This window comes from Asparagus officinalis, chromosome 4 (genome assembly GCF_001876935.1).
Source record: "Asparagus officinalis chromosome 4, Aspof.V1, whole genome shotgun sequence".
Classification (NCBI taxonomy): Eukaryota; Viridiplantae; Streptophyta; class Magnoliopsida; order Asparagales; family Asparagaceae; genus Asparagus; species Asparagus officinalis.
The window spans coordinates 7990264-8017225 of NC_033797.1; the positions used below are offsets into that span (position 1 = coordinate 7990264).

The following is a 26962-nucleotide window of genomic DNA, read 5'->3' on the forward strand; positions in this document are numbered from 1 at the left end:
TTGACCCCTTTCAGTCTTCTTCCTTTTAAGGAATCTTTCGGCTCGTTCTCCTCGCACTTTCAAATCTTTCCAAGTCTTTGGTGGTGCCATTCCCATAGCTTCGAGGATGTCCAACGAAAGATTATTGTGACAAGTCTCGAGGATGAAGTCTTCATTGACCGGATCCCTGCAGTTCATCGTTTTGTTCCGGAATCTCTTCACGAAGTTTTCAACCGTCTCACCATTTTTCTGTTTCTCGTCAAATAATGTACCAATTAAAATCTCAGTGTCGTCGTCGAAGAAGTTTGTCAAAAATATATCCTCCATGTCATCCCAACTGTTGATACTCCCCGGCTTAAGACGACGATACCAATCGAAGGCCGCTCCTCGAAGAGTACCGACGAATGACCGCACCATTAGAGGTTCATTCCCGGAGATTATTCCTAAGTGAGACTTAAAATATATTAAGTGCTGGGTAGGGGAACCCTTTCCATCAAACGGCGTGAAATTGATCAAATTGAACTTCGCCGGGTATAGAATTGATTCCCACTCCCTTGGGTATGGACATGGTATTCCGGACCTCTTCACTTCTTGAGCATTCATCAACGCGTTGATTTTTCTTTCCAAATCCCTCATTTTCTTACCTTCACTCGTATCTGTCTTCGAGTGGTTTTGGGGAGAAGTAACGTGGTCCTCCTTCGTATTGTTATCATCCGAGGGGCCACTCCCATTATTGTTGTTGACGGGAGGGGTGTTCATGTTGACATTCTCATCCACTTCCCGCTCGTTATCGTCTTGGTTCGGATTATTGCGACGGCTAGACTCTCCCTGATGAGTTATCAATGCCGCGATTTGTTAGTCATGCATCTCCCTCATTTGCTGCATAGCCATTTCCATTTCAAATTTGAAACTGTCTTTTGCTTGGCTAAAGCATCCTCAAGGATCTTAGCCACTTGCTCAGCGCTAATCATGAGTGATTCATAGGGTTGTCCTGCACTTGATGCGGTATCATCGGAAGCCATCGCTGAGCAAGCATCTGAGCAAGCATCTGAGCAAGCATCCGAGCAAACATCCGAAGTTTCATCATCTGAAGGGAGTCCCTTCTGCATTCTTTGGTAATCCCTTCGTCTATTGGTCCCTGATCGCAATCGAGTTATACGCTGGGACACCGCGGCAAACTGATCCGGACTAAAGTGTCACGTTGACTTCCCTCTCCCGATCATATTGACGGACACCTCTGGAAATTCATCCTCTTGAAGAGCAGGTTTCCTTCTACGGAAGTGTCTTGGTTTGGCCTCGGACGTTCTGGTGGAGATTCTCTCAAAGACAGAAACTCTTCGTGGGGCTTTAGAACAACAGTATTCTGATAACACTGCTTTGATTATGTTGGCACACGGACAATGAGAATCCGTGTCTCGAACGTTTCTTTTTCGGGACTTATTCGTACCCCCAGCCCTATAGTACAACTCGTCAGTTTGATGACTGGAGCAACCCATAGGGTATTGGCATGACCTCCCAGGTACAACATCATCATCGGACAAATGTGTTTCCCTCTGGGGATACGACGCTTTATTGGCGTCCCCAAAAGTCACTCGTTCAGGTTTACGCTTTTGTGAGCGTGAAAACCTAACGGGCTCTTGAACTTCAACCCACAATCCAATGCGGTCGGTAACAGGGACTTTCCCTTTATTATCTTTCTTAGGGGGATTGGTACGACCCCCAGTCTGGATTGTTGTTTGGGGACCTTTCAATGGTCCCAATCGCTCCTTCACGGGTGCTTTACCTCGGTCTTCTGGTAAAGGACCGAGGCGACCTTTCAAAGGAACTCTGGATTTTGTGAGATCCACGCTATTACCCGGCTCCGTCGGAGGTGCGGGGACAGGGGAAACGGGATCTAGATTTGAAGAAGGCCGGACAGTAACTTCGTCCACTTTTGACTTAAGTACTGATTTTTCCTTTGGTACCCACACCTGTTTGTGTCTGGGCGGTTTCTTAACCGTCTCTTCTTTTTGCATCTCTTCTGCTTTCTGCAGAAGGACTCGGGCATGCGCGAGCAATGTACGGCGTTTCTTGATTTGCTCCTCGAGAGTAGAGCGAGTCTTCTTGACGCGGACCCAATCGTGCGTCTCCGCCTTAGAGGAGGGGTTGGCGGTTCGCCGTTGTTGTTCTCGGCGCTGCCTTGATTTTAGATCCTCATTATAGCGGATCACGTCCATCGACTCCGAAGCTTTGGCCAATTGTCGCGCAAGGCGTTGACGCCGTCTTTGGCGTGCCCTCTTCGACAAAATTGGAGCGCCTTCATTAGTTATCTTCATGGCGGAGGAGGAGTCTGGATCTACAGCTTCGACCTCTTTGGATGCCGCAGGGACGTCGCGGGGCATGGGTGCAGCAGCCGCGAGGGGATCCTTGATCTTCAAGCCTGAAACCCCGCGAGTGTTTCTGGAAGAGGAGACCTTCCCGTGCCTACTTGGAGAGGCGGATCTGGGGGAGGAGGAAGAGAGGTACTCTTCAAACTTTTGTTGATCGAACTCATATTCGATCACTTCATTCACCCGGATCTTGAATGTCGGTTGCGTCACGACAGCCTCGGCAGCGAGGCTGTTGGCTCCCACTGTGGTCGCCAGTTTGTTTTCGGTAAAAATTGCCTTTATTGCTGAATTCATTATAATATTAATCGTTTACAAAGAATTCGAATTTTAACAAAAGAAAATGAAAGATTACAACTTTCTCGAAAATAACGCAAGATCCGTTCGTCGTTTCTTGCTTGCGTGGGTCTTTAGCCGGTGACGGGGACGTCGGTATCCGTGGACTACCTGACAATCAGATCAGATCCAGAACTCCGTCGATTCGCGAAGGAATCTAGAAGCAGAAGCGCTTATCTCGGCAACGGCGAGATAATTGCTCTTCTTAAGATTATCGCAACGGGATAATCCTAAGGAACGGATGCGGGTGATGCAGATCTGAAGAATCTCTCTCTCTTGCATTGAAGAACTCGATCAATCTTCAATCCGGCAGGGCTTCGCCAATTCTCCAAAATTCTAGCTCCAGAAAAATGAGGGCCTGAGGCTGTATTTATAGGCTCGGGGGGAGTTCGGGTGGTTGAAACTGCTCAAAAGCCCATTTTTAGGCCTGGAGACACCCCTGGGTGTCTCAGCGAGGCCGAGACACCTTAGGGTGTCTCGCTTGTGTCGAGACACCTCGGGGTGTCTCAACTCAGGCTGAGATGCTCTTTTTCATGCACTTGTCCGTTTCCGCCGTAATTTCTTCGTTCGAACTCGGATTTGAGTGATTCAAAGTGCGTTGGAAAGCCGACGAGGAGTTCTATAAGCTCTGATGATTAGGTCATTGTGGATTAAACCGGGACACATACGGCGCTTCCCCCTTTGTAAGTGATGCGGGGCTCTCGATCAGTTCATATCCTCATTATTCTGAAACTCCGTTACTCCACGTAGTTCGTCGATCCACTTTAGGCGTTCGTCGACGTCAATCAAGCTTCTGTGAATTGGATAACGACGTTCATCGTCTTTTCCTAGCGCCGAGCCGTTCGTGGAGACCTATAGGCAATTTTCGATGCCTACAGTGACAAAGAAGCCTTTAAATTTTTAAAAGATAAAACAAAAGATGGTCGGAATGTAATTTGAAAGTCCGATATAAGATGTGGATGCAATGCAAGGATGGTTATTAGACTTGATAGAAACACTGGAAAATGGGTGGTCCGAAATTTAAACATTAATCATAATGGTCATCCATTAACCACCCCAAATTGGTTAAAAAAGCACTACTCACATCGGACACTTCATCAATCTCAATCGACAAGAAGGTTGATAGATACTCTTGACAATCAAGGTTTACGGCCTTCTACCATTTGTTAGGTTTTAGACGTTGCTCATGACAATGAACAAGGCTCTCTCACTCAACAAGAATGCCAATATCATCTTAGAATTAAACGAAGAAACAATGTTGGCCATAAGTGAGTGAACATAGTTCGTCAATTTCAAGAGAAAAAGGTATCTGATCCTCAATTTTACTTTGCACTGGAGTTAGAAAATGATGGGATGATGAGAAGTGTTTTTTGGATGGGTACTTACTTGCAATTGGGAAGAAATGAGGGACAAATATGGTACAGATAAAAGGAGTTGGTTAATAAATTTATACAATCATCGAGATTATTGGGCTCCAGTGTATCTTAAAAATACTTTTACTGCAGGAATGACATCTACTCAGAAGAGTGAGGGAATTAATGCTTTTTTGATCATTTTGTGAATGCAAATACCGAGTTACATGAGTTTGTTAAGCAATATGATAATGCTATCGGAGCTCGACGAGCTGCTGAACTTGAGCAAGATTTTAAATCCACAAACTTAATTCCTACATTGATAATTAAATATCCCATTGAAAAACAATTTAGGGAAAACAATACGAAGAATATGTTTACTATCTTTCAGAAAGAACTCAAGGATAGTTATTCCATGCTTCATGAAAGGTTGTCGAAGGACGGCGCAAGTGCTACTTATGCCGTTTGGAATATAGATAGTGAGGCTGAAAGCAAGAAGATAGTAAAGCATCATGTTATTTTCGATGCATCCAAAGAAAAAAGAATTAAGTGCTCTTGTGCGAGATTTGGGATGGAAGGTATATTATGCAAACATAGCTTGCACATTTTAGTAAAGAAGCAAGTATTAGAAATTCCATCAAGATATATTATGCAACGATGGACAATTAAAGCTAGACATGTTAGTTGCGGAGTTGTTAGAAATTGCATTACAAATAGTGAATATCAACTCTCTATCATTAGACATTGGGCCCTTAGGAGTAGATGTAACAAGGCACTAGAAGATACATTGACTTCAAGTAAACTTCATGATAAGTTTAGTGCTTTTTAGACTCATTTTTTGAAGAAGTTGAGAATTACAAGAAAGAGAAGGAACATAAAGACAATGAAAATGAGAGCAATGCTAGCAATAAGATGCCTACTTCATCCGTACCCATCTCTATAGAGGAAGCAACTCAAATCACTATTCGTGATCCAGATAAGCCTGTTGCCACGAAGGGACGACCAGCACAAGCTACTCGAATTAAGTCCGGAATGGAGATAGCACAAGAAAATAGTATAAAAAACAAAGATTTTGTGGGTTTTGTAAGGGAAAATGATATTATATAACGAGTTGTCCTTTAGCTAAGGTATTATATTTAATCTTAATTTAATTTTTTTCATGTCAATGCATTTGTCTTGACAAAAGTTGCAATTTTTTTTGTAGATGAAAAATGTTGCAGGTGGAGGTCGAGAAAGTTAATGGAGGGCCAAAACAAAGTTAACGGAGGGCCAAAACAAAGCATGTGTTTCGGAAGAATATTGATAATTTGAATTAAAGTTTATATATGTATGGATGATAATGTGGTTGTATGGATTAATCACGTATTTTCGGAATAATGTGATAATATGAACTAAAGTTATGCATGTATGGATGATAATGTGAACTAAAGTTGTGTGTGTATGGATGATATATACAAAACTTGAATAAGTGGGTACAAATTTTGAATAAGTTGGTATCAAATGTGCATAAGTGGGTACAAAACCTAAATAAGTGGGTACAAAACTTTTTTTCAGAACAATGAGGTACAAAACCTGAATAAGTGGGTACAAAACTTTTTTTTCCAGAGCAACAAGGTACAAAACCTGAATAAGTAGGTACAAAGCTTTAATAAGTGAGTACAAAACTTGAATAAGTGAGTATAATTTTTTTTCCAGAACAATGAGGTACAAAACGTGCATAAGTGGGTACAAAACGTGCATAAATGGGTACAAAACTTGAATAATGAGGTACAAAATCTGAATAAGTGGGTACAAAACTTGAATAATGAGGTACAATTTTTTCCCCAGAACAATGAGGTACAAAACGTGCATAAGTGGGTACAAAACTTGAATAAGTAGGTACAAAACTTGAATAAATGGGTACAATTTTTTTCCGAAACAATGAGGTACAAAATGTGAATAAGTGGGTACAAAACTTGAATAAGTTGGTATAATTTTTTTTCAGAACAATGAGGTACAAAGCGTGCATAAGTGAGTACAAAATTTGAATAAGTGGGTATAAAACTTGAATAAGTGGGTATAATTTTTTTTCCAGAACAATAAGGTACAAATCGTGAATAAGTGGGTACAAAACTTGAATAAGCAGGTACAAAACGCTTATAAGTGGGTACAAAACTTGAATAAATGGGTACAAGACTATTTTCCAGAATAATGAGGTACAAAACCTGAATAAGTGGGTTTTTCTCCAGAACAATAATGAGTTACAAAACTAGAATAAGTTGGTACAAATTTTTCTCTAGAATAATGAGTTACCAAATATTAGCCACATAATATCAAATGAGTGTATCAAATAAACAACATTTACAATGAACATCCTGTTACTTCCACTTCTCCACAAAATATCATCCACATAATATCATCCACATATTACGTATACAACAACAACCAAGGAGAAAATTAAAATAATATTTACAAAAATGGTGAATCGCATACAAGAGAGCTGCACAAAACTTTGTTATGTACTTTGCACAATCTCCTTCTGAAATGGTTATCGATCGCATACAAGAGAGCTGCACAAAACTTTGTTATGTACTTTGCACAATCTCCTTCTGAAATGGTTATCGATCGGTTTTCGACAATGCTGTTAATGAATTCTTATGTACTTTGCACAATCTCCTTCTGAAATGGTTATCGATCGGTTTTCGACAATGCTGTTAATGAATTAGATCATAAAGATCCCGGAATCTAAGGTTCTGCATTTAGGGGGAAAAAAGTACGATATTGAAAATGACTTTGAGAACAAAAATGAACAATTACATTAGAAATGCATGAAAAACTTACGGTCCTTGTTGTGGCGCGACAACTGACACAAGAACATGATGCTCTAATTTCCCCAATGTCCAATTACTCTCTATGAAACTCATAAACTTATTTCTAAATTTCGCAGCATTTGCGGTATAAATGGGGGAGTTGATTGAGGAGTAGTAATAGAATTTTTTTCTCCTCTCTCACTAACTCTACCATGTGCCAATGTCCGGAGCTGACAATCGGGATCAGAATTCTTTCACACTCCAAGAACTTCTGTTGAGAAACATTTTCCTTCATTCGCTTTGCCACTATTTCAAGATTTCCTTCCAAAAATGCTTGATAAAAGATGCATCAATGTAAACATTGTAGGGTAACATAATAATAAAAACCACCAACTAATAAAAGAACACGGATATACTTACTACAAGCCAAGGTCTTGTGACATGTGTCTTACATGTCCGCGGACATAATATGAAGCCGATAATAAAAGTCACAATAAGTTTCACACATATTATAAGGTCTTTATTATTCATATCTACAATCATCTGGGCAATCCTATCGCGCTTCCTCCAAATCACCGCCTTCTTTTCCTCATCGGCTTTCTTCTTGCCTTTAGAACTACTACTCTTCTTCTCCTTGAGAGTCTTATAATTCTTTACAAATTGGGTGTAGATTGTATTAGCCGCTGTCCCACTCATTTTTATCGGAATTCCCTCCTTTGGCAAATCAGTAATTCGATGAATATCATCTATACCAAACACACAATTTTTATTCCCAATCATAAATGAACATTTACCGAAATTAAAATTTTGAATCAAGCATTCAATTGCTATTTGCTCCTTGCTCAAGGATGTGGGTATCTTGAGAAAGTTGTGAAAAGGTGTCGTCTCAAGGGCTTTTATGTGTCTTTCATCCAATACTATACGCTTCTCAATTAAATCTCAAAAATAACACAAATTGGACAAAATTCTCAGTTGTGTTATCATAGCCCTGCAAGAGAATTATAATTTAGAAAGAGTTAAAAATTAAATATATTTGGGCAAATTAAGACGCATATTAACACAAACAATATACCTAAAATAGATACTCGATATGACAATAATCACAATAAAATTTACAAGTTTATTAACACAAACATTATATCTCGTGGCTTAGAACACCCCCGCATATGACAGGGGCACTCTAATAAAAAAATCATCATCCCACTCATTGGGCTGCCACTGTTTCATATGGGGTTTCTATATCTAAACAAACATTGTGACCAACTCTACTATCCGGTCTAAAGACAACTATATAATACATAACAAATTTGGGGAAGGGGAGAAACACATGCAACAGGATATTGATCGACGTCTTCGATTGTAGTGGTAGTAATAAAGAAAATCGTTGGTATGATGTGCAACAAGGACTGCAACCCTGTATATGTATAGGTTGGCCGGGGCATGAGTCAGCTTGATACGATCATCAACTTTTCCTTTTTAATCATGATTTAGAATTAAGCAACATGAAATAATTCTCATAACCAAAATTTTAAATGGTTGAGTTTTGAGTTTGAGATATTTAAGAGTTGAATGATGAACCAGATTATGTCGCCAACAGTAGGATCATGATAAGACAACAACTATTAGACTTCATTGATCAACTATTTGAGTATGGAAAGCTAGTAGTTTGCCTATTCTTTCATCCCTCCCAAGCAATGACTTGTTGACACAGACATCAGTAGGCGGAGGCAGCAATTTTAACTTTCGACGCATATTAACACAAACATTATACCTCATCAAAAAATTTACTTACGAAGTTGGAGGATTATTGCATTTAGAAGAGGAAGACTTTGATTTTGAAGAAATCGAAGACGTCGATGCTTTCAATTTGTTCGAAGCTATGAGGGCTGATGAAGAGGTCGAAGCGAGCTCCGGCGGCGGCGATGGACCTGAGGGCTGAGCTCGAATGCCGTTTGCAGCGAGGACAAGGATCCGACGGCGTAGCTGATGACGAAGGCGATGGAGAGACTGATGGCGAGGGCAAGGCTGAGCGGGGGGCGAGGGGATGGCGAGGTCGAGGGGATGTTGAAGGCGGCGAGCTCCGGAGTCGGCGATTTGGTGGAGAGGAGGAGGGGGAGATGATGGTGAGGTCGAGGGGATGTCGAGGGCGAGGGCGCGGAGCCGACGACGAGGCTGAGCTCCGGCGGTGGCGATTTCGGGCGGTGGAGAGGAGGGGGGAGGGGCTGGCAAGATCTGAGCGGGGGAGATGAGAAAATGGGTAGGGTTATTTTTTGGGAGTGTTTTTGAACGGACGGCCCAGATGTATTTTGGGGTTTTTGAACCAACGGCCCAGATCGCGCATCCTTAGATGTAGCCTAGGGAGTCACCTTAGATCCATGTTATATATATATGGAGGACAATCGTTTCTTTATACCAACCTCAAAATTACCAGTATAGCCCTCACATTTCTGTTGGAAAGTAAAGCGTCCTTCAAACTTTTTGGTGCCCCCACTAAGTTTTTTAGAAGTTAGGTTACTAGTAGTTTATTTCACTGGCAAGGCAGATTTGTTACATAAATAGCCTTGCCACAGGATGTCTGCAGAATAAACAAAAGATCAAGTTTGCCAAGAGATCGAAATGTTGAAAAAAGCAACAAGGTGAAATAGATAGTTCCATCAAACACAAGGTCATAGATGTAAACATCCCCAAAGCGCGAGAGAGACTTCTCAGGACATATTAACGTATTATCATGGTTTTTTCTTGACAAAGGTTTTAGATGCTTCCCTCCTCAAAAATGCTAAGGTTTTATCTTCTCAGTTCAGTGAAACCATTAAATAAGATATGAAAAAAGTTCGCACATGCTGGGTACCAAACAGCAGTCATAAGCAATCTTGTACATTTGTGAAGCTAATATAAAAAATATCACGAGTGGTTTTAGAATCGATGAATAATCATTATAAAATTAGTACTTTAAATGTTCAGTTGGCCTCCTAAACTTGGATAACTTCTTACCGTAATACATTTTAAAACAGCTGACTAAGTGCTCACTGGACATAATTTATAGTTCGGAAAATAGATTCCACACACTTAATTTACCAGGATTTGATTCCGAGATTATAGCACTGTATTCAATTCTAGACACTTTTTTGTTCATATGATAACAATACAACTCATTTACCCATTGATGCATGCTTCTGAGTAGTGAGTTACCATCCTCGCATGTTATCTCCTGTTTTTTAGTTGACTACCACGAAAAGTACGCTATTATTTTGCAAACGCTGAATGATTATTGGAGAAGTGTACGACCATGCATATTTTTCTCCTCAATGCTTTTTTTCCTTCTTATTTGTGTAACTTATCAGATAGTACACGATGCTATTCAGAATATGTACCGCAAATGAGCTATATAATTCCTGAAACACTTGATGCTACAACAAATTGGGGTTCTTATATAGAAAAATCTGCTGAAAAGTTTGCATCTCAAGGTCAGACAAGCGATCAATTCAGCATGCTTTCCGAGCTTTTAGAGGCAAGAAATCGCCTGATATAATTCATGCTCACGAGGAAAGATGCAAGACGGTTATTAGAAGGACGTATTGATCACCTTCTGAAAGGATTGAAAGTCCCTCTGCTGTCAGGCTTCGATGGAGAGATATATACACCAGTTCGCAGATGTTGTGGAGCTCGATAATGCACACCTAACAATAGGCTATAGTCCATTATATGCTGTGTTTCCAAGAATTTACTATCAATCTCAATCTGCCTGTAGGAGATATTTGAAATAGTCATTAAGTGAAGTGCTACAAGATATAGACAATCAGGCACGATAAAATGAAACATGTCACACATTTGTTAACTATGACTAACTGAAGAAAAGCAACACCATTTCATAAGGAACAAACACATCATAAAAGGTCAAAAACTTGGGTACAACTCAAAAATAAATCTACCATAACTAGTACTTTTTTATGAAGGAGCAGTGGTTAATCTATAGAGTTAAGCATGCTAAAGTATAAGCGTCTTTAGGACGAATACCTCCATGGAAGTTCTCATTCGAGGACGGACAAGAGGATTGAAATTCTAATCAATTCTCATCTCTTGAGTAGAAAACATAAAAAATTACATTTCAACGCCAGTCAGACACTCCTAGCACATCTATGCAGAGAATACGTCCAGAAATGTCAAGCATATATAATTGAAAAGCTACCCATTGGTTTCCATTACTTATATGAAAATAAGCAGTATAGTTAATAATGCAAAAGTGAATTATAACTTTACTACAGACAAACAATTGCACAGAACAAGTGTATTCTCATATATGTGCACCTGATGGTGATAGTTTGGAAGCATCCGCAAAAGCACCTACATTTTTAAACTAAATTACACTCTGCTGGCTGCTAATTAAAAAATTATCAATAAAATCATGTGCATGCTTTGAGCCATATACTGTTTAGAGAAATGAATTGATTGGCTATGAAATATGCAGAAACAAAAAATTAATCAGAGTTTATAGTCCTTGTTAAGCATAGAAGCACAAAATATATATTATTATAGTTCTAGGAGTGTCTTTTGTACTACAAGCTCTACATGGCACCTTGGAGCTCCTATGCTTCTTTGCTTTCAGCTGGTTTTAGTTTCATTGTGATATACATGGCAGGGACGTAGGCAGCAATCCCTATATAATCCATCTAGACTACGGTATCATAGAAATTTCAAGGATAATTATTTTGACTGAACAATATTAAGGAAAATTACACTCGAAGTAGGCCAACCAATATTAGATGCTTATCTGTCATGGCTAGCATTAGATTAACACAAAAATTCCCATATTCACAATTGACTGAACTCAGCATATAAATATATCAAACTTAGAGAGACAAACTACCTTCACTTCAGATTTACGGAGAGTTTTAATCATGCACCGGACATCTTGAGAAGGAAAAAAACACTTCCACTCTTCCCAGAGGAAGAAAGCTCTCTTAAAGCCGCATTTCCACAAATGGATATCATGTAGTCTGCAGCATCAATCTTGAATAATTCTCGCATCAATCTTGAATAATTCTCGTAAATTTCTGCATCCAGTATGGGAGACTATCACAACTAGAAACTTTAAGATAAACTCATCTAACAAAGAAATAATAATAGGAGAGCATCCAAAGGATAAACATTCAATAAACTGTGGCTCTTCCCCCAAGAAAAATTACAAATATCTGAGTGAAACTGTCTTATTTATCTTACATCAATCAATATATAAGCAATGTTTGTATATAGCTCTTTTGAGCTTAGCTAAGCATGAAGAAGCTAACTGACTATTGGCTAATACTATATTTATAACAATAAATATAGAAACATGGTAATGATTGCAGAAAGTAAGCTTTTCAGGCTTCCAACAAAAAAATCATGAATGAGCTAAACTTGGCTCACAGCAAGATTGTCACATCAACATGTAGCCAAACAGCAGGAAACATACACACATAAGACTACAGAAGAATGAGCTAAACTTGGCTCACAGCAAAACAGCATGTACCAATGGACATCGCTAGATTAAATCTATTCATTTAAACATGGGTTATCAGGCTTCCAACAAAAAAACTTTTAAAGAAGGACATGCACTATTAGAACTTTTCGTTTACCAATTTGAGATATTGATATAGGAACAAAAAGTGATTTGGATTATTGTGAAAGTAATATAATATTTTTAACAACTTCTTTCAATTCTTCCCCTATATATCCATTAATAGATGTTCTTCTTAAATCTTCCCAGTCGTTAAATACAGACCATCCTATTTTTCTTTTCCATATTGCATGAAAAGTGTCTGGATCATAGGATATGGGTGTTTGAGTGTCATGTGTTTTCCAAGTATCCAACATGGGAAAAATTTTGTAAGGTGAAGTGTCCTGATAACACTAATTTGAAGTGAGTTCCTTTACCTTATCTTCTCCAAGTTCCTCCCCTAGCTAAAATTTGTTAAGGACTAAAATGAACATTGGAGAAGTATCCTGAAAAATCTAATCAATTTTGTAACCGTCAGTGTACCAATTACTAGCCCCTTCTCCGCATATCAAGAATTGTTTTTCTGCACTTTATTTCCCCCGGCTACTTGAAGAACACTATACAGCTAAGTCCATGAGGCTTAAATTAGCATTACCAGTGAAAAACCACATGCTGAGGTGAAATACTTCATATTTCTCTTTCTGTAATATAAGAGAAATCAATAAAGGAAACCATTTAGTCTTTTACTGTATATTTCAACAATTATGTGATATTTTTTCATCGATTTCCCTCTTTTCAATGGAATCACTCATTGATGAGAAGCCAAAAGCATTTTGGGCCTGTGTTCAGATTAGATTCTAAATCTCTAAGCATAGAAGAAAGCAGCCTACTCTTAGACATGGTATCAAGAAAATCCTGTCTAATAAAATTGTAGATTTTTCATTTACTTTGCTTTTTACAGTACAAAAACATGATGGAATCTTTCCTACCACTTGGGCAGTGAGTTGTATAACATGGCATAAATGAGTTGTTTTACCCAAAATTATTCTAAAGACATAGATAATATCATTATACTACAAACCTGAAGACTATTGGACAATAATCTTTCAACTTAAAATCTTCTGAATGATGGGGAGGTGTTAGTTGGGAACCTGCTTTAGGAAAATCCATCCAAAAGCTTGCTCGAGGACCAAAATCTGATGCAAGAACTCCACGCCTTTGAATTGGGGTTATTTTACCCACTGTATACCTGGCCATCAAATGCTCAGCATCAATCAACCATAAAAAACTTTAACTTGAACATTTAAATATTCTAAACAAACTGTTACCATAACAGAGCATTTGGAATGAAATCCTCTGAATTTTAAAAAATTTGTAGAACAAGCAATGTTGCAAAAAAGACCACCTAATTCCAAAGTTCGAGCCATCGTGTGATTCAATAAATTTTAAAAACCAAATAGACCAGAGAGGAAACAACAATGAGTAGTTGAAAATGTTGGAACCAGTGCTCCCAGACTCGAATTTTTTTTTCTAACTTCTTCGTTTTTTTATTTTATTTTTCTTTAATATTTTATTTTTTATTTTTTAATTTTTAATTTTTAATTTTTAATTTTAATTTTTTGCATGAAGTAGTGCCATACTGTAATCATATATGAGCAGTCACAGGAGTATCAATTATATTACTGATGTTTAAAACTTAAGGTGCTATTGATATATTCATTATCATAATGGAAAATCTGATTCTCTTCCAACAAAAATCAACAGCTATCTACAACGTTCAAACATTTGGCAAGTTCAGTATAGAGAGGGGGATTCTTGGATGTGGAAGCAAATTCTCAAGGTTAGAAGTATGCTGATTTCTAAATTTGGCAATTCTACAAGCTTGATGAACACTTTGGAAAGCTGCTGTGAAAATGGAAATATTCAGATGAGACTGATTTACAATGCTCTGTCTCAGCCGATTAACTCAGTTGATTGGGCTTATACTACATGGGGGAAATTAAACTACCCTAAGCATTCTTTCACCCTCTGGCTTGTTAATCATTCTAGGCTACTCACCCAGGAAAGATTGTGTCGGTTCAGAATCCTAGATACCAACTGCTGTGTCCTGTGCTCTAATCAGTTGGAAAATTGCAGACACTTATTTTTTGATTGCCAATATTCGGCTGAAGTATGGAACAAAGTGATGGACTGGATTGGTTTCACTTGGAGAACCTGTGATTGGAACCTACTTATCCACTGGTACACCTGCAACTTGAGAGGCAAGGGGTTTAAGAAGGACCTGAAGAGAATGGCTCTCTCTGCTACTGTATATACCATTTGGCAAGAGAGAAATGCCAGGATCTTTCAAGAGAGAGCTAGGGGGACTAAAGAGCTTCTTCGAGTAATAAAACTCTCCATTTACTCTAAACTTTGGAATGATAATATTCCTGTATATATGAAGGAAACTGTAGAGAGACTGTAATGTCTGTAGTGAGGCTATAGTGTCTGTTTTTGTTCACCAGGTAAGTCTAAGCCTGGTTCATTGATGTACTATAATTTCTCAAGATGAATGAAAGATTTAATTCATTGATCAAAAAAAAAAAAAATCAACAGCTATCTGAAACACTAATCGACTTTGCAACCTTATATAAGCCAATACATGCTATGCTCAATAGCTTTAACAAGCTGTGAAAAGAATTGCATCAATAAACATGAAGCATAAAATCAAAAGCAAGAGCACAAAACATGAATTAAATCTAAAATACACAAGAAATGGTGGAATTTGTTACAGAAAAATTAACAAAAACCAGAAAAAGCTTATGTTACCTGATTCCAAGCTGCAAACTAAGCATTAAATCATAACTTCTATGACTTTTAATAATAGTTTCCCCAGGCTTTTTAACATCCTTTGCCATCTTCCTGTGACGCCGTTTTTCTCTTCTAGATGATGAACTATGAAGAGAAGCTATTATTGACGACTAGCTCACTGATTAGAACACCTTGCATATATTCCCGTTCTAGAATCGGAAAATTTGCATCTGTCTTTTTCATTACTAACAGATAACAGATTCTCCACTGAATAGTGATACATCGTGTCCAATAACTTTTTCAATGGCCACTTCAAGACTCCAACGTCTTTCTAGAGAAACATTTTTGTTCCAGGATTGTTCATAATTTACAAGGTTGACTTTAGGAAAATTTCCTGACGAGACACTATTTGATCCTTGAACCTCACTAACCTTCATGCTTCCCATATCAACAGAAGAAGCATGAAGGATGTGTGATCCATGGTATTTTATGCTTCCCATATCAACCTCACTAACCATACAACACACATACATGGTTGTCGAGGTGGCAATGCCGATGAAGATCAAAGCCACAATGCCGATGAAGATCAAAGCCATGACCAATTTGAAATTTCGAACTGAGCTCGTCATCACCATGTATGGTCTTTTTCTTTCTTTCTTTCTTTTCTTTCTATCTTTCTTTCTTTCTTTCTTTCTTCATCTTCTTTGGCGCGGGTGGTAGGGAGTGCGTGTTGTATGGTGTTTTATATATTGCGTTTTGTTATTGCACTGTGGAGTGTGGACCTATAGGGAAACTAACTGCATGTGCCTTATTAACCATTTAATACATCAATCTCCACATATGGAATGCAAATATAATTTTGAGTGACATTTTATTGGTCGAAATTAAATAAGGAACCCATGCGCATATTTAGACGTAGAGATTAGGTGGACAGTTGGTTTACAAAGTTATGGAGACCATAGTAAAGGATTGAGTCTATAAGAAGTTAAGAACTTAACAAAACTGAACGGAGAAGTTGATAACAGCTGTAAATAATACAAGGCAGTTTCTATCTTTATATTCAATAATAATTTTGAATTCCAATAGCTATCTATCCTTGACCACTTAATGCATGATTTAAGGCAACAAAAAATGATGACAGCTTGTTACTACGTGAAGGGAATACTCGCGGTATCACCAACTTAATTTTAAACGTTCCATAATAGGTCAAGCTTATTCATGAAGTAATTCGTCTGTTTTGCTATGGTTAATGGTCCCGGTTCCATCTTATATGTTGCAGCCTTTTAATTTCAAAAATAGCTTTTATATGAAAAAAACTCTTGAACGAGGAGGCGGTTTAGGTTAGAATATTTGATGATACACCTCAAAACATGATAAGAATTATTGAGAATGTTATCTTGAGGTATAAAATGTTGGAACCAGAAAAGTCACAAGCAAGATATGTAGGATAAATAGAGTACTCAGGTAGAAAGAAAGACGGGTATAAGAAGACTGAAGAAAAGAGACAAAAAATTCAAGAATTTAAGGTCATCAAGAAATGCACCACAAAACAGTCTCCTATTTGCAAAAGAAAATATATCAAGAGAAGATTAACGATCATATGAATCCCATAAGTTGCGTAATCCTTGTACTACCGAGTGCAAATTTGTCAGATATGAATCATATAGGCTATGTAATCTTGATAAAAATGAGTGCACAACAACAATTAATCTATGTTACGACGATAGCCGGATTATCAAATTGATCCTTAACTTCATGAGTTGATCCTAGGAAAACCAGAGCCTTAATTATTCCCTTTTCTTGCCCATTCGCCTCAAAAGAAGAGAAAAAAATAATCTATTTTGTTCCAAGTTAGTCCACAAATTTACATGCTCAGATTAAGCAATCATTTTAGCAGCAGAAATAAAAACTCACGAGATAGACGGATAAGGTCTTCAGAATCTCAAACATCTCACAGGTATAATTGGGGAGTGAATGGATGTTTGATGGTGAGGCAAAGACATCCCTCAGCTTGGAGAGAAGGTCTTCAGTGACCTATTCCCATAAAGATTCGACGACGTTGATCACAATGATCGATATGTGAATCAGAATGCGCCTTTCTTTAATATAAGCTAATAAACACGAAGGCCTGTAAAATGAAAATTTTTATAACTAAGATAAGCCCGATACCGTGCAAACTGAAAATTTTATAACTAAGATCAACCCAACCCAACTGCAAACTGCAAACTTTAAGACCCTAAAGACTGGTAGTGATGATGCTAGTAGCTAGTGACGGGTTGAGGGTCCAGATTCAACGTGTGGTTAAAATAGAGGACTTGGTTTCTGTACTGGTTGATTGGGTCATGCTTCTAGGCTCCGGTTCAGGTTCAGGTTTAGGCGACCTTTCTATGTTGGTTCTTTGATTTCCTCTTCAGGTTCAGGTTCAAAGATTGCATTAACTGCTTTGGCAACAGCTGTAATTCTCCTCTCGCCACCAACGCAGCTGCTGCGATATATCTTGCATAGAACATAATTGTCCAACTGCATTCAACACGTGCACAAGTTCATCGAAAGATGATTACACAGAAAGCTATAGGTACATGGGTAAATACAAAATAATATGAAATATTCTCAAAAGTTTCTTCAGTAAGAATCAAGAAATTCAACAAAAGGCATGCATCATGGATATAACTGATTGAAGAAGATGGATGAATATATATCGACTAAATAAGCTGAGGTATCAAGTGAAAGAGTCAGCATGAGATGTTAATTATAACCAAAAATAATAATCTTATTTGTAAAATGAGATGCTCATGATCATGGAATGAATCAATAAGAAACAGACTCTTGTTCGAACCAATTGAGAATAAAGACAAACTAGAAAAAAAAAACTGATCAAAGATAAAGATGATCAATAAAGAGAGACGCAATTCAGAAATTGATCAACAAGCATGCATGCCATTTCTGCATCATATAAAAGAACTGATGCAAAAAACTAAACTAAGTGACATGAAGAAAGCAGAAACGCAATGTAGCAAGAAAATGAAATCCTAACGAAGAGACCAGAAGCTTATCATTAACTCTGACGTCATCCTTGGATCAAGCTTCTCAACACCAATTAAACTTTTACAATTTCCATTGTAATGCTATTATTACTAGCACTACTATCATTATTTTCATTGTTTTCTTGGAAGGAAGCACGACTGTGTCTTAGGAAAAGAGAAATGAAAGTATTTCTTTTTTACTTTTCTACCAAGGAGAACTTTGGCGACTTTGATGAAGATAACTATAAGCAATTATGATAGACTGATGATTGCTTTTACGCAATAATGTTTGTCGAGCGCATTACAAAGATAAAGGACGTCCTAATTTGATGCATGAACCCGCTTGATCATTATTTGCAAGATCTAAGAGTTGACACAAATCAAGTTTCAAGAACAATTGAGAGATACTACGGTTGAAAACATGGTGAGAGGACCAGAATCCCAATGATGAAAATTACTTACCCAAACATGGAGGAATATTTCAATGGAATCTATTATCCACGAGGTCCAGAATGAGAAGTTTCCTTGCAGTTTCTCAGTGACGAAGGGACTTCTCCAATAAAACCCTTATACATAGCAGGGATTCCAGAGGAGTCATCAACCAACTGAACATGAATCTCACCATGAATTGGAATCTTGTAGGTTAGGTTGCCCGAGAGTTAAGAAAGATCAAGGGAATGCTGGTGAGCATGATGATTTTGAAGATGAGTTCCAAATACAGTGTCGAGCAAGAACTGCATCATCAGAAAGTTGATCTCACCTCAGTAAAATTCATTAGAAACTAATGTAATTCCCAAATCTGTACTTTCCAATATGTATCAACATTAAATGAGGGATGAGAAACCTTTTGCAGGAAAATGGTGAATAAACACAACAATGGCAGCCTCATGACCCAGTTATCTCATCAATCATCATTTACTGGCACCAGAAGGATAAATTTGCACCCAGTATTCTAATTTTAATACTAGACCTTGGTCCTCCCCCCTCAATAAATTTTACTTAATGTGTATTATGCTCTAAATTTTGCGGTGGATGGTAAGGCTTTTGAAGGAGAAATGGAGATGGAGAGCAATCTGGAATAGAGGATAGAGTGGACAAATGGAAAGCAAGACAAGAAAAAAAAATGACTGATCAACAAAGACAATGAAGAATGATGATCAGTAATATCTATGAAAAAACATATGTTTAATCCATTTACAAATAAACACATCTTTAATCCATTTATGAATAAACACATGTTTAATCCATGTATGAATAAACACACATGACATACAAATGACATCTATAAACCAGGCAGTGACAAAATTTTACCTTTGAATTATTTTCGCAGCATGGCCGAGGCACGCAGCCCCTATGACGACAGGTGCAAATCACCTCAAGCAAGATCAATCCATACCGCATCATTATAGTCCTCAGGCTTGTCATCCTCATCTTCATTTTTTGGTTTTTATCATGCCTCCAGCAAAATATGCCTATCCCCTTTGGTTCACCTTAGTTATATGTTGGATCTTGTTCACTGGTTCACCCAAAATGGTTTCCCATCACTCGTGAAGCCCATCTGAATAACCTCTCTGCAAGGTTTGAACGTGACGATCAGGCAAACAAGCTTTCACCAGTTGATGTGTTTGTTGGTACAGTTGATCCTCTGTAGGAGTCTGATATCATCAGTGCCAACACTGTCCTCTCTATACTTTCTGTGGACTACATTGTGGACAAGGTTAGCTGCTATGTATCAGATGATGGTGCATCAATGCTTCTGTTGATACATAATCAGAGACAGAAGAGTTTACAAGGAGGTCTATGCCCTTCTGCAAGAAGTAGAAGCTGGTTCTCGAAACTTCAGAGCCTTACTCTACCCGTATCTCACTCATTTTCCTCGGAAACATACTCCATCTCCTGTTTCTGTTTCATTCTAATCCATAAACTATTCCTACATACTTGGAAACGAAATCATTTTGGTAGAAGAGATAAAAACTTACTACTAAAATGGATAATGGCTTCTGAAACACCCAATAATTCTGTATGTATACTTGGGGAGGGCTGGTGAACTTGATGTCGAAGGCGAAGAACTGCCTAGGTTGGTGTGTCTCTCTCGTGAGAAGATACCCAAACAACACATGAAGCCAAGGCCGTGAATGCATCGGTAAGCCATTTACTGTATGAAGTTTATTTATTTAAGTTAAGCTAAGTGGTACAAATGCTGCACAATTTTTTTGGGGATCTATAAGTGCAGGGTCTAGCGTCCACAGTGTTTATCAATGCACCCTTCATGTCGAATCTTGGAAGAAGCTTCGCATGATGTGCCTCCAGATTAACCTGATCTTGGAAAAGAAGGTCTACTATGTCCAATTCCCACAGAGATTCGATGGCATTGACTGCCATGATCGATATGCCAATTGTAATGTGGTCTTCTTTTGATGTAAGCTAACAGTCAGTAATAAAACTCAAAAACTCAAACTTGTAAACTAGCCGTCTAGCCATTATGTAACTTAGACGAAATTAATACTACAATTTCGAACTCTTCTATGCATAGTTATAGGTGAAAAATCCATGTGATTTATGTGCTTGGATCAACATGAAAGATCTAGATGGGATCCAATGGTCGGTGTATGTTTGAACTGGATTTGCTTTCAACCGCTAGCCTCTCTACGGTTAATGACCCCCTAAGACTCAAAAGCACCCAAACATGACATGAGACTTCTGTCTGTCTTGGTGCTGCTGCTGTTGAGGTGGCTCGAGGAAACCCAAGGCAAAGAAGGAAGATGGAGAACAAAGATTGAAAGGATTTTTCAGAGAAGAAGAAAAAAGATATAATGCATTGCATTGAAATTAAGATAACAAAGATAAACAAATTTTTGTTGATAATTTATTGCAGAATAAGGTAAATCAGTGAAAGATATTAAGCTGCATTGCAACTGTAAGTAAAAGCAAATAGGACTTGCATAAGCAGCAAACTGAATGCAAAATAAGATGTGTATTGCAGATATTTAAAATAAAAAGATTTGCACCACCGACAACATATGACCAACGTAAACTGCACCGTCATATCATCCAAAAACACATTCACCCATTGCATCTTATAATCTAATTGGTAGTATCATTGTAATACTTGACAATTGATTTGCACATAAATTATTTCACTATGGCAAACCTGTACTATAGAAGATAAAAGAACACATACTAATCTGAGGCTCTAATTTACAGTGTTTTGAGTTAAAAATGTACACGTAACAGATAATCTATTTCCCTATGAAAGTAAATACGAGCACGCTTTAAAAATGTCACCTTGGGCATTGCAGTTTAGTATGTATGGGTGTTCTATCCAATGGCATCGGAAGGAAATGTATTTCGATAATTATCAAATCAAAACCACAAGACCTTACAATCTATGATGTAAGATGGGTTTTTACCTGGAGTTTGATGGATCTTCTCCTTCTATCCACTTTTCCTCTATCTCCAACTCTCCCTGTTATCTATTAAGCTGGGACGAAAGAAAGAAAGAGCGGGTTCTGGTCCCGGGACCTCCGTCATAACCATTCAAGGAAAGAATACAAGAAACAAGCGTTAGTGTGTCACATCTGTGTTCCTTACAAGGATCAAAGCGACTTAAACATTTGGCAAACAGCGTACGTTCGGTCTAGAGTGTAAATTGTTCTTGAAAGTCCTTTACAAAACCACTGGAGAGTGGAGGACTGGAGTGGAGATCAATACCATAGCACCCAACTATGGAACTATTTTAAACTTTTCATGATAAATATCAATTGAGTTACTTAAGGCTCTTCAAAGCTCTTAAAAACTACAGGTTTCTCGGATTACCTGAAGCTCAATCAATTGAGTTACTTAAGGCTCTTCAAAGCTCTTAAAAACTACAGGTTTCTCGGATTACCTGAAGCTCAAATTGTAAACAAGAATGAGATCTAGGGTTTCTCGGATTACCTGAAGCTCAAATTGTAAACAAGAATGAGATCTAGCAAATTCCGGTAACCATACATTCAAATAAAACCACAAAAGCACGGAGTCAAACTAACAAAATAGTTCGGAAACAAATTTCCTTTTAGCAAAAGATGAAAAAAAAACTCACCAAATCTGTAACGAGCAGATTACACGTCACCAACATCAATAGGACAAATACTTCATGTACCTAACGAAAGGTCAATAGAGCAATATCCATGAGGAAACTTCAAGGTAATGTAGAACCCAACTGTGCCAAAGAGACGGAGAGAACTGAACAAACATGCATATCTTGTATACTTTTAGAATTCACCATTTATCACGTCCGTGATCATGTAGAAAATGCACCAAGCATTTTATGGTACAACAAATTCAAAGAAATCACCAGTCACTGTTTTAAACTCTTCAGGTCGTCTTCAAGTCGACACCATTGCTCGCGTCACTGTCCAGACAACACCATCGTCATCATCGCCGCTCAGTTCATCATCGTCGTCGCTCAGTTCGTCGCACCGTTTGCGCCCTCTCGCCGTTGCTCTCGTCATCGTCGGATCTAGTACCCTCTCGCCGACCTTCGTCCGCGTTATCGTCAGAGCTCTTTTCATCGCCGACCGCCATCGTCCTCCGTCATCATCGAACGACGATCACGTCCTCTTCCCTTCGGATCGAGGTCACACTGAAGGAGGCCCTTCAGATCTGTTTATTTTGATCAGACCCGACCATACTTCATGTGGGTCTGATTTGTTTTGGCTCACACCTGAACCGGGTTTAAGTGGACCTGATTTCCTGCTTAGATCCAACCCGCAGGCCCGTTAATGCTTCACATTTGATTCATAGCTGGTTCAGTCCGACGACGGTATCGTTTTCTTTCGACTAGATATTTTTGCTGTTAATTTCAATTTATTAGTTAATTACACGAGTAACACATCTCTAAATTATTATCATATATTCACTGCTTAGTTCATACTTGTGAGTCGAGAGTAACTGAACATGTGACTGTTGCAATTCTGATATTGATTTTAGAACTTTGTGAAATGATAATGAATACTGCGATTAAATTATTTGAGATTGGATTTGTTCATGATTATCCTTACAAATCTTGTTAAAATCCATCTGTCACATTAATTGTTTGAAATTAATTTCCTACCGAAGATCATGAATTTTGGCGAGACGGTGCCTTGTTTGATTTAGATTGCTGATTCCGATAGGCCCCTTGCCCCGTTTCGCATCACTTTGGGAGTCGGTTTTATGAATCCCTAAGTGTCTATTCATCAATGCATTACAACAACTCAATTACCAAAACCGAGTAAAACCCTCCATGCAGAATAAAAATGTAGATGATTTATATGTAATCTCATATGGCACTTTGAGAGCTCATCTCCCGTTAAATAATAACAAAATCCAGAGCATTAGTAGGAAAGAATGAAGGTTGTTTTAATCTAATTATAGAATATATGATACCAATTAAGAAATCTACAGACACTTCTCAGCAAAGTAATTTCTCTGCCAAACAAAATAACGAGAAAAGGAAATGTAGATCAGATCAGAACAATTACAAGGTATTTAGAAAGAAAAACAAGCACAAAAAATGGAATTAGTCTTTTAGGTACTGTTTGGTAAAGGGTTTAATACTCCTATTTAGAAGGATTAAGAGTTAACCCTTCTAATTATAAAGAAAATAGTCAAAATTATTGTTATTCCTAAACACTAAAACTGATTACAAGGACTAAAATAAAACTTATTTAACGGGTTGATAATTTAGTCCTTCAGATTATCGAATGGGCTAAGTACATAATCCTTTTTTTAACCCCTCTTCCTTAACCCTTTGCCAAACATGGCCTTATGTAATTCGACCAAGCCGAGGACAATACGGCATCACCTCCCCATTTGATATGCACCCTTCGATCATCATCATTATCATCTCACTCTCTTTAATTCAAACCAGTTAAAAAGTACAAAATCTATAACTTATAAATGGCGTAGTTATCTCCCAAAAAAACACCCTAAAAGTTTAGAAAAATACAAAAAAAACACCCTAAAATAATCAGACTTTTACAGAATCATGCCTAGAAATATCAAAACTTTCAAACAACACAAAATCTATAAGTTTTAAATATCACCATGGAAAAATTGAAATTTGCAAAATGACATCTATAAGTTTCAAATTTGCAAAATATGCCCTCTAAAAGTCAAATTTTATAACAACATGCCCTAGAAATATCAAAACTTACAAACAGTACAAAGTCTATAACTTATAACAACGTATTGCAAAAAACACCATGAAAGTTTTAAAATTACAAGATACACCCTCAAACAATTAAATTTTACAGAAACACACCCTCTTAAATATCAAATTTTACCAACTAAACAAAATTTATAACTTATAAACGACAAAGACAAATTTTTGAAATTTAACAGAACACTCTGTGAAAGTTTCAAAATTGTAAATACACCCTTGAATCAAATTTACAAAAACACACAACAAAATATCAAACCTTTAATATAGTGCAAACTCTATAACTTATAAACAACAACGTGAAAATTTTGAAATTCGTAGAAAACACCCTTGAAGCTGAAAAATCACTGGATGCAGTACAAGGAAGCAACCAAATTTCAAGACACTTTGTATGCGCGCTATGGTCAACAGTTCTATCGAGAGTGCAACATCTCGGGCACTATAGACTTTATCTTCGGTGATGCCTCCGGCGTCTTTCAAAACTGCATGATCTACGCCAAATTGCCAATGCAAGAGCAAGACAATACCATCACAGCCCACGGTCGTGACAAAGAAAGCGAGGTTACAGGCTTTTCGATGCAAAATTGTTCCATCTTGTCGTGGCACGACCTTGTTGCCAGCAACGGGTCAGTCAAGACGTACTTGGGTCGACCGTGGAGGAATTACTCAACCACGGTGTACATTAGGTCGTATATGGATAGGATCGTCGATCCAAGAGGAGGAAATGGTCAAATGGCGACAATCCGGCATTGTACAAGGTGCACTATGGCGAGTACGCAAATTATGGACCGGGAAATGGGACGCAACAAACAAGGATAAATTGGTCAAGATTCCACTGGATGCATTACAAGGAAGCAACCAAATTTCGAGTTTCTCAGTTAAATGGCAGTCATATAGGATTCTTGTGGAAGGCAGCCACTGACTCCCATTTATAAACTGAGAAACTCAAAATTTAGTTGCTTCCTTGTATTGCATCCAGTGGAATCCCGACCAATTTATCCTTGTTTGTTGCGTCCCATTTCTCGGCCCATAATTTGCATACTCGTCATAATGCACCTTGTACAATACCGGATTGTCGCCATTTGACCACTTCCTCCATCCGCTTGGATCGATGATCCTGTCCATATACGACCTAATGTACACCGTGGTTTAGTAATTCCTCCACGGCCGACCCAAGTACGTTTTGACTAACCCGTTGCTGGCAGCAAGTTCGCGCCATGGCAGGATGGAACAGTTTTGCGTCGAAAAGCATATAGCCTCGCTTTCACTTTCACGGCCTTGGGCTGTGATGGTATTACATTGCTTTTGCATTAGCAATTTAGCGTAGATCATAAAGTTTTGGAAGACGACGGAGGCATCACCGAAGATAAAAGCTTACAGTGCCCGAGATGTTGCACTCTTGATAGAATTGCTGACCATAGCGCGCATACAAAGTGTCTTGATATCCGTCAATGGCACAACGGTAGAATGCGACGAAACCAACGTCGACGCGCAGCACCACCGCCTGGCCCTTGGATGCACCAGTTGTGTTCTTGAAACAGATGTCTTGGGCTATAAAGCCTCGGCACGAGATGGCTGAAATTAATGGAAGCATGGTTAGACAACTAATTGACCTAATCATGAAACTGAGTACACCACTACTGCTAACTAATGTATCATAAAACATCTTTCAGTGTAGAGAAGAGATGCATGATTAGTAATGACTGAAACACACACCATAAACATTACTACCTTATTAATTATGCATAAAGTTTTTAGCCAGTAACATCTTAGAAGCCAAAAGTTTTTGTCAAGCATAGATGGGATTCTTTCTACTAATTTGCAATATATGTTAAAGTTTAAAGTGAAGCGACTCTGACATACCATACAAAAGATATCCAAAGGTGATGTATAAGTGTGATTAGTGATGATGAAATTTTATCAAGGAAACCATATTGAAACAACTACCAACTTTTTTAACTAAGCATAAGATTTTGAAGCCAAAATTGTCTAGTTAGTAGTCAAAATCTTTGCACAACACAAGATAAGATTCACTTAACATTAATTCACAGTTAAATTAAAGTCTTTCAGAGTATGAGAAATAGTTACTCATTATCATTCACATTATAGACATTTTCAACGTATAAGTAGATTCAACCATGAATAAGTGCTGCACTAACAGAAAACTAAACTAAACATGATCAAAATGAGTTCATATTATAGACATGTTCAACTAATGTACTTCAGCCCCATTCAAAATCAAGCTCGCGGGAATTAAAAATTCAACCTTTACAATTCACCCACGCGAAAAATCATAACTTTAAGAAGTTAAGACACAAAAACTACACACCCAAATCGAAATCCAAACCAAACTCATCAGTGAGCATAATGATCAGATATAATATGCAATTCTGAGCTCCATACAGAACAAAAATAGGACATGAGAATTTCGAAAACTTACACCATTTTGAAGAAATCGTGAATGTCAACCCTCTCAATTTGTTCGAAGCAATGACTTGGGGGCTAAGGCTACGGCGAAGAGGAACTTGAGAAAAAGGCCAGGTGAAGAGGTCGAGGCGGGCAGCGACTACTCGCCGGCGGCTGCGTAGTGGGAACGGGCGGCGAGGCGTGGAGCGGCTAGTTGGGGCGGAGGAGAGGAGGATGGGGGAGGGTCTGGCCAGATCTGACGGC

The 26962-nt window shown here is 38.2% G+C and overlaps 1 protein-coding gene and 1 pseudogene across 1 annotated transcript; one reads left to right on the plus strand and one right to left on the minus strand.

Moving 5' to 3' along the window:
* LOC109836523 (phosphatidylinositol 4-phosphate 5-kinase 9-like) lies at window positions 10122–22777 on the minus strand. Its single transcript, XM_020404434.1, has 4 exons — window positions 22190–22777; window positions 15104–17213; window positions 13377–13544; window positions 10122–10564 (listed from the first exon to the last, which is right to left on the minus strand). Exons 2-4 carry the CDS (start codon window positions 15190–15192, stop codon window positions 10402–10404), a joined length of 420 nt encoding a protein of 139 aa, XP_020260023.1. The 5' UTR covers window positions 15193–17213; window positions 22190–22777; the 3' UTR covers window positions 10122–10401.
* LOC109838142 lies at window positions 17338–19929 on the plus strand (annotated as a pseudogene).